This window comes from Pseudochaenichthys georgianus, chromosome 15 (genome assembly GCF_902827115.2).
Source record: "Pseudochaenichthys georgianus chromosome 15, fPseGeo1.2, whole genome shotgun sequence".
In the NCBI taxonomy this organism is placed as follows: Eukaryota; Metazoa; Chordata; class Actinopteri; order Perciformes; family Channichthyidae; genus Pseudochaenichthys; species Pseudochaenichthys georgianus.
In genome coordinates this window covers 3,222,656-3,239,651 of record NC_047517.1, presented here as the reverse complement: position 1 = coordinate 3,239,651, position 16,996 = coordinate 3,222,656, and the positions used below count along the sequence as shown (strand labels likewise).

The 16,996-nt window shown below is 42.3% G+C and overlaps 1 protein-coding gene across 1 annotated transcript in view; it reads right to left on the bottom strand.

The window, feature by feature from the left end:
• Window positions 1-4,804: 4,804 nt before the first annotated feature.
• The window catches only part of LOC117459933 (cGMP-dependent protein kinase 2), a 62,914-nt gene continuing 50,722 nt past the window's right edge, over window positions 4,805-16,996 (bottom strand). The window contains exons 18-19 of the mRNA XM_034101102.1: window positions 5,790-5,856; window positions 4,805-4,900 (exon numbers count right to left, since the gene is read on the bottom strand). Of these exons, the coding sequence (XP_033956993.1) occupies window positions 4,805-4,900; window positions 5,790-5,856 (163 nt within the window). The remainder of the gene's footprint in view (window positions 4,901-5,789; window positions 5,857-16,996) is intronic.

The following is a 16,996-nucleotide window of genomic DNA, read 5'->3' as shown; positions in this document are numbered from 1 at the left end:
GCGGGACAATCGGTGGCTGCTAACGTTAGCTTACAGCTTATTGCAGTGCTGCCGCCACCCTCTCGTCTCCAACGCGGGACGATCATACATAAACGTGCAGCAGGGTGTCACAGTGTTGTCGCCAATCTTATTGTAAAGTTTCACAGCTTTTGTACTGCGGAATCCAGTTTGTTAATGTTCAGTAGCCAACAGCTATCATAGCATAAACTGCTAACCACGAACGTTTGGCTAACTTGCTAGTTAGCTCTGCTCTATATATTACAAGCTAACATGATTAGCTAATGTCACACTGTGTGAACTAAAATAGTTGTTGTATTACTACATCATACATGCTTGGTCTGCTAAAATGATTATTTTTAACAAAATTATCATTAAAGTATCTTTTATTTTTTTGCATTTGCATCACACTTGGCATAAACTATTTTAGTTCATCAATTAGAACTGGAGAATTAAAATAATGATTTGTGGTAATCAAAAACAATGTATTTAAAGAAACACTAGGAATAACATAAGAAATAATACAGATAATTGTTTACCCATGTTGTGCCTTAGAAGTGTAGTGATACAAAAATGATTTTTATTTAAAAAAGTAAGAAAGTTAAAATGAAAATTGGTGTTGATCAAAAACAGGTTAATTGAGGAATTCCTGGAGGTAATTTATTGCAAAGATATTTACAATTTAAACTAATTTGGGTCACTTTTGACGCATGTTGGTTGTATGTTGTGTAACAAAGGGTTACCATGACAGCTGTGATGTTCACTCTTTTGACAGAGCACAGTGGACAGTGAAGACTATGGAACAGAACATGTGATGGCTTTCTGTGGAAAGCTGCTGAAGCCAGCCGGTGACTCCTCATCAGTGTCTCCAGGCAGCACCCAGCTATTCTTCCATCTTGCAGATGGAAATACTTTGATATGTGAGTAATAACTAACTTGTCTCTAACATAATATTGAATGTCAGTGTTTCCCCTAGGTTTACTGCTGATATATTCTTTAAATCCTCTGGAGCAGAGAGAGGAGCTGTGGATTATTGTTATTGATTAATGCATCAGTGTTTCTTAGGGTCAAAAACACTAAACTCAACTTGAAATGAAAGCGTTTAGTTTATTTAATAAAAGAGCTCATGTTCAATGTGAAAAGTGACCGTGGATATAGATTATTTGCAATTTGGTGCTATATATATTTAAAAAAATTAAAAAATAATAATAATACAAAAATATATATGGGTTAGGGTTAACCCTATCCAGTAGTTAGTTTTAGGGTAAGCACCACTGTTTTTTTATTTTATGTATTCATTGTAAGAGAAAGGGATTTCAGAAACAAGTCGCACAAGTTTGGCTTGAGGTAACATTAACAAAAGGTAACTGTTGTTACCCCTTCTAAACTTATGAAATAATGAGAAAAATATGAACGACTCTTCATAGAGCCATGTCCACACAGCTTTAAAGTCGTAGGAAGCTGAAGCATTACATTCGTGCCAACGGCTAGTTGTCGTTTCTAAGGTATTAGAACGTTGGTGTTCTGGAAGGTTTAGCATAGGATCAATGCCCTTGGGATGCTCTCAATAACTGTTTTACAATTATTATTTTTGTGTTTTGTGTAACCCTGCTTCAAAGGTCCATCATACAAGATGTAGGGGATCTATTGGCAGCTGCTGATAATAACATCCATCATTATGGTTTACTAATAGTTATCACTTCACTTCTCCCTCCAGCACCTGGACACAGCAGGAACCTACGCCAGGATCCTGTTTGTGGTCTTCAGCTCCGCCTTCAACACCATCATCCCGGCTCTGCTGCAGTACAAGTTCTCCCAGCTGCGCGTGCCCGACTCCACCTGCAGCTGGATCACAGACTTCCTGTCTGACAGGAAGCAGCACGTGAGGCTGGGGAAACACCTCTCTGACTCCCGCACCATCAGCATCGGTTCCCCTCAAGGCTGCGTTCTTTTCCCTCTGCTCTTCTCCCTGTACACCAACAGCTGCACATCCAGTCACCAGTCTATCAAGCTCTCTCCATCAGGACCAGAACCTCTCTCCATCAGGACCAGAACCTCTCTCCATCAGGACCAAAACCTCTCTCCATCAGGACCAAAACCTCTCTCCATCAGGACCAGAACCTCTCCATCAGGACCAGAACCTCTCTCCATCAGGACCAGAACCTCTCTCCATCAGGACCAGAACCTCTCGCCACCTCAACAAGGCCCGCTCCCCCCCACTGACACTTTACCTCAGCCACAATGCAGACTCTATGCATTACATAATGGAGATCACAGGATGGTAAATAATGCAATGTTTAAATATTGCTTACTGCACATATTTTATATTCTATAATTTATTGCATTCTATTTCGATGTAAAATACTGCTTTATTTTATTGCTATCTTACTATTTTTATTACAGTGTTCTTAATATAGTTTGCTATCTGTGATAATTACATTTTTTTATTTGTATGTATGCACCACGACACCTAGTCAAATTCCTTGTACGTGTGAACCTACCTGGCAATAAACCCGTTACTGATTCTGATCTGTTTGTCCTCTAGGTTGCACTGCCACGTCTACAGTAGCGCAGAATGGACAGAGGAAACATGATTGGCCCTCAAGTTTTTTGCAGCCAACATACATTATCCTACAACTTGGGATAGGAGGGTGAGTAAACAAGCTATCCATTGGTTGGAACCTACCATTGTTAGACATACTAAATCCTGCACACTGCTCCTTCAAATTGACAATGTGAACATATGTCGCCATTTTGTAAATCTTGTTATTTTCTGCAAACTACTTATTAGCTTAAGTTTAGGGAATGAGGTGTGACGGATGGTGATTCAGAACAGAATTATGCTCTTTGTGAGCCATATAATACCGACTACTGAGTTTGAATCCAACTCCTATAATGCATTTTATGTCTCTTTTCTGCCCTTGTTTCATGTCTCTCTGTAATCCCCTGTTGAAGAATAAAGCATGAACTTAATCTAACAAAAAAGTTTAGGTTGGAATCAGCTGATGGTGAAGCTATAAGAAATAAACCAAAAAAAGACAACCTAATTGGTGAGCTTCAGAGGTGCCCGGGTGCAAATGTTATTACCTGGATAGAGCCAGGCTAGCCGTTTGCTCCTCTTTCCAGTCCAGTCTTTTAGCAAACTGGCTGCTGACTGTAGCTTGTGTTACTGTACAGAGTGAGAGTGATTTTCTTATTATAACAGAAGTTGTATGGAATACACACACTCTCTCTTCCTCACGCTTATTTTTGTAATCTTGTCTTTCAGCTGCTGCTTGGCAGTTCGACCGCAAGCTGACCCACAATGGCTTCAGTGAAACTGTGAAGAAGTGGCTTCGTTATGCTCCAGAGCGCGAGGGAGGCATCCCAAGGAACACAAGTGAAATGAACACAAGTTAAACAAGCGCAAGTCTAACTTAGGGTACCCCACCACACTCTGTGTTTTCCTTGTGCATACAGTACAAAGGTTACCGCCTCATAGACAATACTGTTCTTTCATGGCCAATAGACTGTTGTTCTTACTGTCTTCATGGAAGACTTGAAGCTTCAGGCTGTTCTTGTTTGGAGTTGCACCAATGGTTCTTACACACCCTCTTTTTTATGGGGGTATCTTGTGTCACTGTATATTTGCACATGCGATGTGTCCTCTGCATTTATTCCACAGCGTTTGGGGAGCAATAACGGGTTAAGAGTCTTGCTCAGGGACGCATTGCTGCCTGTTTTCAAAAAATAAATTTGAATATTAAAATCATGTTTTCTGTCATTTTTAGTTTGATTACCACATTTTGGGAAATATGGTAATTCAAGGTAATTTTGAACAAGCTAATACAACCGTCTGCCAACAATACATGGTGAAGTGTGTGTTTACAAGTTTGGACCACTTCATTCAGTACAGTATTGATGTTGCACTTGTTAATGGTCTGTTAAGATGTAGACCTATATGCAGAAAACTCACTGGTGAAAAACATTCACTTTCTTAATGTGTTACAGTATGCTTAGAAAAGTTGAATATTTGAAAGTAAGTTTTACATTTAGATGATGGTTGAATCAATATTGATTCCTAACACTGATTCAATATAAAATCAACTACAATTTACATGTAGATTCCCATTTGGAAGATGGTTGAATCAATGTTGATTCCTAACACTGATTCAATATAAAATCAACTAAAATGTATATGTAGATTCCCATTTGGAAGATGGTTGAATCAATGTTGATTCCTAACATTGATTCAATGTCAAATCAACCAAAAATGTGCGTGTAGATTCCTATTTAGATGATGGTTGAATCAACATTGATTATATGTCAGTTATGGTTGAAAGTCCAACGTTTATTCAACATTAAAACAATTTGCGCTTTCTGTTTAATTTCAATGTCCGGGTTTCAACATGGATTCAATATTTCTGCCTAACCATATTTCAACATTGATTCAATCATATTTTGCTATCTGGGTACATATCTGAAATGTGTTGGTTTGTAAAAACAGTAAAAACACAAAGGAGTGCCTTCTTGTTTAGGACATGGGGAGCCCGATTTTATGGGCAGTTGATTTTCCTGCTGTGGTTAAAGGTTTAAGGTTTTAAAAAGGTTGTATACATCAACATACAGTAGTCACCTCATGATTAGTTAATCATGAGTATCTGTAAAATGATGAACATGTATTTCCTCACAGCCGGTTTCTCGTTCAGTCTCAGTCCTGGTGATGGACTCCAGGTAAAAAAGCACTATGAGAGAGAGAGAGATCCAAAGATTATCTTTAGGAGTTATGGTCAGTTAAATCCGCTGCTGCTGCTTAGATTCTGTACCATCAGAAGTCCTTATCCCAAGCAGACAGCTCATCAGGAGGTTCCTCTGTGTCAGGAGGGAACAAGTCGAAGTGACTGTGATCCATTGGGCCCTTCAGCTGAGGAGCAAGATAAATCATCAGGAAGTCAATACATTTTGCCAGCATCAGTTCATTCGCAGTGTCCTCATTGGTAGAGCTGAATCCCTTATGGCCGTGCACACCCTAATCAAGGACATTTGGCCAGTTCAGTTTGCATACTGACAGTCTTCCTTAAAATACATACTTATAGGTCAATATTTACACATGTCAGGGACAGTTTGATTTCCTTCATGCAGCTAGGAAACCACTGTAACTCAGTACCTTAAATAAGTCAGTCTTGCACTTTGTACGTTGGACAACCACTCGACCACATGACACATGACTGTGTGAGAATCTAACAGACTTCAAACAATGTTGTTTCTCAAAAACCTAATGAGAAAATGTATATTTTTGTACATGTAGATCAGGGTAACTCAACAGTTTAGTGATGTCACTTTGTTATGGAAGTAAACAATGGAGTCCAATGGGGCCGTTTTAGTCAGGGTGGGGAGTGTGTGGGAGAGAAACTCCCTCTGGAAGGATAACAGGGATGTTAGTCTCTGCAGACCATTTACATGCACCAAAAATCTATAAAACACACTGTAATTCAACCATTTCAAAAATGTTCTTCAAACCTGTCGCTGATCCTTTGGGCTTGGTTCAGAGCCAGTTAGTTCAGTTGGTAGTTGCTAATTCATAGCTATGCTATTACCATATGTATTTATGCATTTTAACCTTCATTAAATCTCAATTTTCCATTATCGGTCACAAATAATATTGTAAACATCATGGCAGATTTCCCCATGAATAAAATAAAAGCAGTATATTGCATTCTTCTAAAGTTTATAGGATGGCAAGTGTTTTTCTCAGATTGTTCCGGAACAGTATGTCAGTGCGCCATGTTAGAAAACAAAGCTCATGGTCTCACCTCTCTCCTCAATGGGGACGGCAGCTTGTGACGCCTCAAACCTTCCCAGTTGAAGCCCTGGAACCACCTTTACAACAGAACAAAAATAACCTCAGGGTTGGACTTTATTTTAAATAGAACAGGCTGTAACCTTAAACCAGATTATTGCTGGTTGAAATATAATTAGAAATTGTTGGGTTTTCTACGATCTGAGGTAGGATTAGCTGAAAAGATTCCAGGAAGCTTATTTACAAGTTAACAGCATTTAATAAAACAATGGTCGAATGATACAATGAATTTGCTCTCTCCGTCGCAGGGGATGAGAAAGAGACCAGCTTCCTTTCACATATTTATCATCTGTAGTCTTCTCCCATTGGCTTCTTCTCCCAAGGCACGTCCTGTCGTTTTCTGATGTTAGTTACAATCTTCTAATTGGTCTAGTTGGTCATTTAAACAGTCCCTAATAATAGTATTGCAGCGTCAATAAGTGAGAGTTGAAGACAGTGTGTTTAATTAGACCCTCCAGAAAAACGCGATTCTGCGATCGCCGAATTTACCGCATAATCAGCAAAATGGCGCAGATTTTTAAAAGGCCGCATATTTATCAAAAAGCCGCATAATCCCCGCATTTTTCCACACAAAGTTGAGAAAAAAAAAAGTTAACTCGTCTTGACCTGAAGTGATGATGATGACGCAACGTCATCAGCTCGCGCATCACAGAAGGTAAACAGCACCGTAGAGTGAACGTGTGGAGCTCACACGAGAGAGAAAACACCAAGATGAAAAAATCTAATCCATCTCATTTACCGACGAACATTTCTGCTAAAGACCGGGCAAAGCAGTACCCCGATGTTTTGCACGAAAGTGGGGGGGAACTATTCTGCACCCCGTGCAACTCTATGTTGGAGCATAAGAGAAAATCGACGGTGACCAGGGTTGGGAGGGTTACTTTGTAAATGTAATCAGTTACTGATTACTGATTACATGGCTCTGAAAGTAATCCGAATACAGTTACAGTTACGTGTCTTAAAAAAGTAACGTAATCAGATTACTTTTGGATTACTTTCTTTTTCCATCACAGATGGGTATATTTTGGTGAATAGGAGACACAAAAAGCAAAAGGAAACTGAACGTGTTTTTACCGTTTTAATGGCTTATCAAGAGCACAACTGAAACATCACATCTGAAACGATGTAACAACATAATACACTTGTTGGGGATGCAGCTTGGGATGTGAGGAGAGTGAGGGACACGGCTTAGAACGGGCGTGTCGCCTTCTGTCCTGCCAGTGTTGGCAGGACATGAATTAAAATGTCGAACTCGGACTTCATTTTAAGGACATTTCGGCCAGGGGTGTAGAGCTATATTTGTTTAAGCACCGGATTGGCAAAACAGGATACTCTGTGCACCAGTCTGCCTTGATCTATGAATTCATGTCCGTGACACTCACAGTATCTGCTGCCCACAGCTGTTTTATAGAAGGAAAACCTCCTTCACTTCATGACATCTCTGCAGCACCAGGAGGCAGCGGGAGGGTTAACTCAGACTCTGAGAAGCCGAGCGCGCAGTGCCTTTCACGCACCGCCTTCGCTGTGTTTACTTTCATAATCATAAGGCTAAAGAGCGACCGCAGGCTGATGTGTTTTAACCACACACACCTCTACAGATACACGACTTAAACGCAGACTTTTGTTTCTCCATGTTTCGTTGTTATTGTTTCACTGAGCGGACCCGCCCCTTTTTTTTCAAACGCTCCCTTTTTTGGTCCATCTGCGGTGGTAAAAGTTTTTGTGCGCTGTGATGATTCGTCTGTACCTTTAGTAATGAATATTACATGTTGTGAGGAAATCTTTCCACCAATAATTCCAATAAGTAATCCAAAATGTATTCACTTCAGGTTTACGAAAGTAACTGTAATCAGATTACTCGTTTTTCAAATTAAGATGGACTTTTATTAATCCCTCGTGGGGAAATCGTTTTTCAAATGTAACGCAAGCTGAATACAGTTACTTGATTTTTGTATTCTGATTACGTAACGCCGTTACATGTATTCCGTTACAACCCAACCCTGACGGTGACGACCCACTTTGATTCATTCAAACATTTGAAAATGCTTTCTGCTGCTGCAGACAAGAAAGCCAAACAACTCATGTTCACCGAGGCATCAACCTCCAAAACCCTTTCGAGGGTTGCAAGAAACGAGGTGAGAAGCCTACAAGATTGAAGCTGGTCAGATAATGAGGCGGAGAAGTAAGTGTGTTTGCTTTTACAATAAATAAACATTGAATGTGTTTAATTGAATAGTAAAGGGGTTTAACGTTAGTGGCAGGTTGTGTGTGAGAGAGAATAAATAAATAAGACAGCCCAATATTTATTTTTCCCGCATATTTCGCAACTTTCCGCATATTTCGCAATTTCCCGCAATTTCACCGCATTAAATCACATAAAACCCCGCATGTTTGATCGCATAATCAAGGATTTTAGCCCGCATAATCAAAGATTTTTGCCCGCATAATCAAGGATTTTTGCCCGCGTTTTTCTGGAGGGTCTGTTTAATGTGCAACACCACGTGTCATTCTCCTTATATTCACATACACAAAATAATATTAGCTACATGCTAATGCTACAAACACCGTCCGAACAGACAGGAAGTCGAGTGTGTCGACAATGTCGTGAATAGAATAAAACAGTGTTATTAATTGAACGTTTCAGCACATATTGATTTTATCCCTTACAAAACCACATAATACACCTACTGGTTTCAACCAGTGGTTATAACCTAATCACGGTTGTATGCTTATGTTTTCAGTCTTTTTATGTCTTCCACTCTAAACTTTTCTGCAATATAGCTGATAAAACAATCTAAATGGGTGGCATCTTATTTGAAGGCTACAGGATACAACCCAGGCCCGGTTCTACGGAGGTGCATAAGGATGCATTGCATCCTCAATTGAGTCGTTATGCACCCTCATTTGAAAAATGAAAAGTCAAAAAAAGAAAAAAAATGACAAGTCAAAAATATTGCATATATAATAATAATAGTAGTAATACTAATAATAATAATAATAATAAGAAGAAGAAGAAGAAGAAGAAGAAGAAGAAGAATATAGTTGAAATAAAATAAATTGTAATTGTGGTTAAATAGCATTGTCTGCTGCATTTATTTGGTCAATGTAAACGGTAAGTAACGTTATTATGTCAGGTGCGCGTGACTTGTGCCGCTGCGCGTTCGTCATCTGCAAGGTGCTTACACAGCAGTCAAAGATGGACATCAGAAAATGGTTAAAACAACCAGCCCTTATCGCCAGCAGTAACACTGCATCTACTGCAGGTAATAACAGTTCAGATCATGGGGACATTACGTTACCCGCGGCCACTGTCGTGGACACTAACGCCCGACTCGCCGGCTTTGCCCGCCTCGCCCACGGAGGCGGAGCAGCCGCAGCCGTCTTCGTTGCCCCAAACACCGCCACCCCTTGGCGGCCCACAAGTGCCAGAGGACCTCAGCAAAACAGATCCTGCCCAGGTATATTTAAACTAGACTGGGAAGGCATGAATCAAGCAAAGAGCACATTTTTGCTCTCAAAGTGCACCAGATTGATGCTTTTAACTTCAATATAAAAAAACAAAAAACATCTTCGCGGGGGAGCATGCCCCCGGACCCCTCTAGAAGAGGTGAGGACCCTCCTAGAGGAGGTGAGGACGCCCCTAGAGGGTGTTAGGTCCACTCCCCACTTATAAAAATAGCACCCTCTCTAATCTCAGATGCACACGCATTTTGTTCTGGAACCGGGCCTGATACAACCTTAGTGTTGTAACTAGTTTACCTGGGTAAAGCTCTGAGTAACATGAATGCCACTGTGACAATATATAAGATCTTACATTATTGCAACAAAACACAATAACATGCGCCAACCGCTGGATAAGCATTCCTATAAAAGTCAAATGTTGATCTTAAACAATGTTTTAAACTCATCATAATGCCCTGTGGGGTAGAGTGGGGAAAGATGACCCACCCCCTGTATCTGTAAGGTTTCAGCGTTAGAGTCTGTGAGCTTATTGTTTTGTGTTTATTCTGGTGGCCTTGCAGTTTTATTTTGATGTAGACTCTGTCCTCTCGTTTCAGGTGTCATCACTTCCTGTGGTGGTGTGTCACTTGTCAGCTTGATAGTGATCTCCTGTTCTGGATTGTTTGCACCTGTGCCTCATTAACTGTTGTGTATATGTAGCCCTGTTTTCCTGTTGTCTTTTGTCGGTTCGTCTTGTCTCAACACTAAGTCCATGTCGGTATTTCCTCGTGTAAACTTTGAGCAACCTAGTCGAACCTAGTGACATTTTGAGTGTCCTAGTAGATCCTAAATACCTTTTTGCTTTGAGAAATATTTTGTATATTAAAAGATAGTTTTGAAGTCAAGAAAGAATCGTGCATCTGAGTTCTTGGGAGTCCTTCGTGTCAGAACGAACCGACCAAACAAGATGGACTCAGCCGATTCCACCGTGTTAAAGACGGCTTTGCAGGCGCAAGGAACACGCCTGCATCACCATGAGGAACAGCTGACAACAATGAATCAGGGGGTTCAGGACTTAAATGCCCGTCAGCAACATTTCCAGTCTACAGTGACAACGGAAATAAATCACCTGGCGGAAAAGATGCGTGACATACTTACGCACCTCGAGGCACGTCCTGCTGTTCCTGCGGCAGAGTTTTCCGGTCCAACGGAGGTCGGGTTTGCTGAGATCCCTGTTCAAATACCCATGCCATCGTCTTCACTCCGCCTCGCTTCATCGGATTCTGGAAACTGTCGTCCATTCCTGATACAGTGCGATCTCCATTTCAAACATCAGCCCGCAGCATTTCCCACAGATCAAGCTAAGGTAGCTTTCATAGTATCTCACTTGACGGGAAGAGCGGGAGCCTGGGCAACAGCTGAATGGGCCCGAGACTCGCCTGTCTGCCAGTCGTTAAGGTTTCTATGAAAAACATTTTTGACCAGACAGCACCCGGGAGAGAGTCAGTGAGAGCCCTGGTGAACATCAAACAACGGCAGAGGAGAGTGGCGGATTACACGATCGAATTCCGGACCCTGGCAGCGGAGAGTGGATGGAACTCAGCGGCTCTTTTTGATGCGTTTCTGCATGGATTAGCGGATCCCATAAAGGATCAGTTAGCTCCATTAGAGGTGCCTGTAGAATTGGATTCGCTCATCGCCATGGCTATCCGGGTGGACCAACGTCTAGCAGAGAGACGTCGGGAGAAAACAGCTTTCACTCCACTGTTCGGACGGGAGTTACAGAGGGAACACTACGGTTGGCGGAGTAATACCCGGACTTCGTCTCCAGAGCGACCAGCGCCCCCTAGCGCCGCGGAGGAACAGATGCAGCTCGGAAGAGCCAAACTCACTCCGGAGGAGCGTCAGCGCCGCCTACGGGAGCGGCTGTGTTTCTACTGCGGCCAGCAGGGTCATGTTCTGGCAGCCTGTCGGGCAAAAGATCAGGCTCATCAGCGGGAAGAGGGACGCTGGTGAGCCGAGTGACTTCTTTCAACCCTTCCTCGAGAAGACTGACTCAGGTACAAATGAAACTGAAGGATAAGACTGTGACTCAGGATGCATTAATTGATTCTGGGGCTGATGAGAGCTTGTTAGACTGGGAGCTGGCTAAAGAGTTGAACTTAAACATTGTCCTTTTAGATCAGCCATTAGAGGCTAGCGCGTTGGATGGACGCCTTTTTATGTACAGTTACTCATCGCACGGAACCCATAGAAATTGTCATAGATCAGGAGCACCGTGAGCGTATTAGCTTTCATTTATTTAACTCAGCTCAACAGCCTCTCATTTTGGGTTACCTGTGGCTTGTTAAACATAACCCTCTCATGGACTGGCTTACAGGAAAGGTTAAGGGGTGGGGGAGTGAGTGCTCTCGTTCATGTTTAGCCTCTCATACAGTTTCGAGTGGACCGCCCAGATCTGGGAACTGTAAACAGACGTCAGATAGGGACAGTATCATTTCTTCTAAACATTCTGACTTTCCTGACTTATCCAAAGTGCCAGAGTGTTACCTTGACATTAAGGAGGTGTTTAACAAGACACGAGCTACTTCCTTGCCTCCCCATAGACCGTACGATTGCCCCATAGACCTTCTCTCTGGCTCTACTATCCCCAAAGGACGGTTGTATTCTCTCTCTGGTCCTGAAAGGGAGGCCATGGAAGAGTATATCGGATCATCACTCAAAGCTGGCTTGATTCGGCCATCATCATCCCCAGCAGCAGCAGGTTTCTTTTTTGTAGGGAAAAAGGACGGTTCATTAAGGCCCTGTATTGATTACAGTCCACTTAATCAGATCACAGTTAAGAACAGATATCCCCTTCCACTCATCTCTACGGCATTCGATCTGTTACAGGGAGCCAAGATATTCACCAAGCTTGACTTAAGGAATGCGTATCATCTTGTGCGCATCCGGGAGGGGGATGAGTAGAAAACAGGTTTCAATACACCTACGGGCCATTATGAATATTTGGTAATGCCTTTTGGACTTTGCAATGCACCTGCGGTTTTCCAAGCCCTCATTAATGATGTGTTACGAGATTTCCTGAATGTTTTCTGTTTTGTGTATCTCGATGATATTCTCATCTTTTCCCCAGATAAGAAAACTCATGTTAACCATGTTCACCTTGTTCTTCAGAGACTCCTGGCTCCTGGCTAACCATTTGTTTGTAAAGGCAGAGAAATGCGAGTTTCATGTGAACACTGTGGCATTTTTGGGCTTTGTGATTTCCCCTAACAAGGTGGAAATGGACCCAGCTAAGGTCAGTGACGTGGCTAATTGGCCCACACCAGACTCTACAAAGAAGGTTCAGCAATTCCTGGGGTTTTCTAACTTTTACAGACGGTTCATACGCAATTTCAGTTTGTGTGGAATCCACAGGCAGAGAAATCTTTCCTGGAACTGAAGAGGAGGTTCACCACAGCTCCCATCCTGATGGTACCTGATCGCCACCGACAGTTTGTGGTGGAAGTGGACGCCTCCAACGACGGCGTTGGAGCTATACTGTCCCAGAGGTCAGCGGGGGACAACAAGCTTCATCCGTGTGCATATCTCTCCCGTAAGCTATCTTCTGCTGAGAGGAATTACGACGTGGGAAATCGGGAACTGTTGGCGGTGAAGATTGCTTTGGAGGAGTGGCGGCACTAGTTGGAGGGAGCGGAGCAGGATTTCTTGGTCTGGACGGATCATAAAAACCTGCAATACATCAGGAAGGTCAAACGTCTGAACTCTAGGCAGGCCAGATGGGCTTTGTTCTTCAACAGATTTAGGTTCACTCTGTCATATCGACCTGGTTCGCAGAATGGAAAGCCTGATGCACTCTCCAGGATGTTTGATCCTGAGCCAGTCCCCAAGAGTCCAGATCCCATTCTGCGGCCAGACCGAGTGATAGGGAGGGTGACCTGGCCCATTGAAGCCAAGGTCAAACAGGCAAACGTTGGAATTCCTGTACCAAGAGGGTGTCCTCAGAATCGCTTGTTTGTGCCAGAGCAACTTCGATCTCAAGTTGTTCATTGGGCCCATACGTCTGTACTTACCTGTCATCCTGGAAACAAAAGGACCCTGTTCATGGTGAGACACAGATTCTGGTGGCCGGGGATGTGGAAGGATGTTGCAGAATATGTGGCGGCATGTCCTGTGTGCGCCAGGAACAAAACTTCTCGGCAAGCTGCGGCAGGTCTTCTCCAACCTCTGCCCATTCCCTACAGACCATGGTCTCACATTGCGTTGGATTTTGTGACGGGATTACCAACATCGGCAGGTAATGCCACCATACTCACTGTGATCGATCGTTTTTCTAAAATGGCACACTTTGTCGCCATGCCCAAGTTACCTAATGCCAAAGAAACAGCAGAGGCCATGTTGTCCCATGTGTTCAGGATCCATGGTTTTCCCAGTGATGTCGTTTCAGACCGAGGCCCTCAGTTCGTGTCACGATTTTGGAAGGAGTTTTGTCACCTAATCCAAGCCACTGTTAGTCTGACCTCCGGATACCACCCACAGTCGAATGGACAAGCGGAGAGGATGCATCAGGATTTGGAGACCTGTTTGAGATGTCTAGCGTCCGAGAAACCTACCACCTGGAGTAAGAATCTGATTTGGGTGGAGTATGCGCACAACACTTTACCCACATCAGCCACTGGTATCTCCCCGTTTCAATGTGTCCATGGGTACCAACCTCCTTTGTTTCCAGAGCTCGAGAAGGAGGTCACCGTACCATCAGCCCATGCTCTGGTTCGCCGCTGCCGTCGGGTCTGGGCGGGAGTTCGCCATATGTTGCAGAGGAGTGCCGTTCGCATGAAGGCATTGGCCGACCGGAAACGACGTCCAGCCCCCAAGTACCAGGCCGGACAACGAGTGTGGCTATCTACCAAGGATCTTCCTCTCCATGTCGCCTCCAGGAAGCTGGCTCCCCGGTTCGTTGGTCCTTTTCCCATAGCCAAAGTGATTAACCCTGTTGCTGTCCGTTTATGTCTTCCTAAATCCATCAAGGTCCACCCCACGTTTCATGTCAGCAAGTTGAAACCAGTCAAAGAGAGCATACTGGTTCCTACAAAAGTCAAATGTTGATCTTAAACAATATTTTAAACTCATCATAATGCCCTGTGGGGTAGAGTGGGGAAAGATGACCCACCCCCTGTATCTGTAAGGTTTTAGCGTTAGAGTCTGTGAGCTTATTGTTTTGTGTTTATTCTGGTGGCCTTGCAGTTTTATTTTGATGTAGACTCTGTCCTCTCGTTTCAGGTGTCATCACTTCCTGTGGTGGTGTGTCACTTGTCAGCTTGATAGTGATCTCCTGTTCTGAATTGTTTGCACCTGTGCCTCATTAACTGTTGTGTATATGTAGCCCTGTTTTCCTGTTGTCTTTTGTCGGTTCGTCTTGTCTCAACACTAAGTCCATGTCGGTATTTCCTCGTGTAAACTTTGAGCAACCTAGTCGAACCTAGTGAAATGTTGAGTGTCCTAGTAGATCCTAAATACCTTTTTGCTTTGAGAAATCTTTTGTATATTAAAAGATAGTTTTGAAGTCAAGAAAGAATCGTGCATCTGAGTTCTTGGGAGTCCTTCGTGTCAGTATCTAGGGAACTGTGCACATTTGTTGTCATGTGAACATAGATTCAGGAAGCACCCATCATTTTCTATGTGCACTGTAAAATATTACCATGATTTTACAATATTTAGCTGTAATATTTTACAATAAATTACTATTTTACCACTTTACAGTCTTTACCTGTAATGTTCATGTTTGAAAAAGAAGAAAATAAAACAACAGATTAGCTCCATTGCATAATGCCGAAACCCGCAAAATAAAGCAAAAGTCGAGACAACTTGAAAGGATATGGCGTTCCACTAAACTTGAAGAATCTCGTTTAATTTGTCATATTACTCTCAATGAATATAAGAAAGCACTGCGTAAAGCGAGAGCAGCCTACTACTCTTCATTAATAGATGAGAATAAGAATAATGCAAGATTTCTTTTCAGCACTGTAGCCAGGCTGACAGAGAGCCACAGCTCGATTGAGCCTTCTATTCCCATAGCACTCAGTTGTAATAATTGTATGTGCTTTTTTAACGATACAATTGTTACTCTTAGAAACAAAATTAATGACCTCTTGCCTTTGACCAGTATAGTGTTATCAACAGCTCCCCGGAAATGTAAGTTCTAATATTACACTAGATAGTAAACTAGAATGCTTTTCAGCCATAAACCTTGAACAATTACATTCAATGATTCTCTCTTCTAAACCATCAACGTGTATGTTAGATCCAATTCCAACTAAGCTGTTGAAGGAAGTTTTTCTATTAAATATTATGAATGTCTTTATTATCAGGCTATGTTCCACAATCATTCAAAGTAGCAGTGATAAAACCGCTTCTTAAAAAGCACAACCTCGATCCAGAGGTTTTAGTCAACTATAGACGTATTTCTAATCTTCCGTTCCTCTCAAAAATTCTTGAGAAAGCGGTCGCAAAACAGCTGTGTGATTACTTATAAAACAATGATTTATTTGAAGATTTTCAATCTGGCTTTAGAACACATAGCACAGAGACAGCTCTGGTCAAAGTCACAAATGACATTCTAATAGCCTCAGACAAGGGACTTGTCTCTATTCTTGTTTTGCTCGATCTCAGTGCTGCATTTGATACTATCGACCATGATATCCTATTGCAAAGACTAGAGCACTTAGTTGGCATACAGGGAACTGCTTTAGGCTGGTTTTGTACGTGTCAATGATGAATCTTCCACGCAAACCAAAGTTAGCCATGGAGTGCCACAGGGCTCAGTGCTCGGACCTATTTTGTTCACATTATATATGCTTCCGTTAGGCAATATTATAAGGAATCATTCTGTAAACTTTTATTGTTATGCGGATGATACTCAACTATATTTATCAATCAAGCCTGATGAAATTAATCATCTAAATACAATTCAAGACTGCCTTAAGGACTTAAAAACGTGGATGACCTTAAACTTTTTGATGTTAAACACGACCAAAACTGAAGTTATTGTACTCGGCCCGAAGAATCTACGAAACAAATGATCTAAAGATATACTAACTATGGATGGCATTAATTTGGCCTCCAGTGAGACTGTAAGGAATCTTGGTGTTATATTTGATCAGGATTTATCCTTTAACGCGCACATAAAATCAATTTCAAGCACCGCCTACTTCCATCTACGTAACATTGCAAAAAGCAGGCATATCTTGCCTCAAGACGATGCAGAGAAACTAGTCCATGCATTTGTTACTTCTAGGCTGGATTATTGTAACTCTTTATTATCAGGGAGTACCAAGAAGTCAGTCAAGTCGCTTCAGCAGATTCAAAACGCTGCGGCTCGTGTACTAACCAGAGTTAGGAAAAGGGACCACATTACTCCTGTTGTGGCTGCCTTACACTGGCTCCCTATAGAACACAGGATAGAATTTACAATTCTTCTTCTCGCCTACAAAGCCCTTATTGGGCAGGCGCCATCTTACCTTAAAGAACTCATTATACCCTACTGGCCTACTAGGGCATTGCGTTCCAAGAATGCAGGGTTGTTGGTTGTTCCTAGAGTCTCTAAAAGTACAATGGGAGCCAGAGCCTTTTCTGATCAAGCTCCACATTTGTGGAATCAGCTTCCAGTTTGTGTTCGGGCGGCAGACACCCTATCCGTTTTTAAGAGTGTGCTTAAGACCT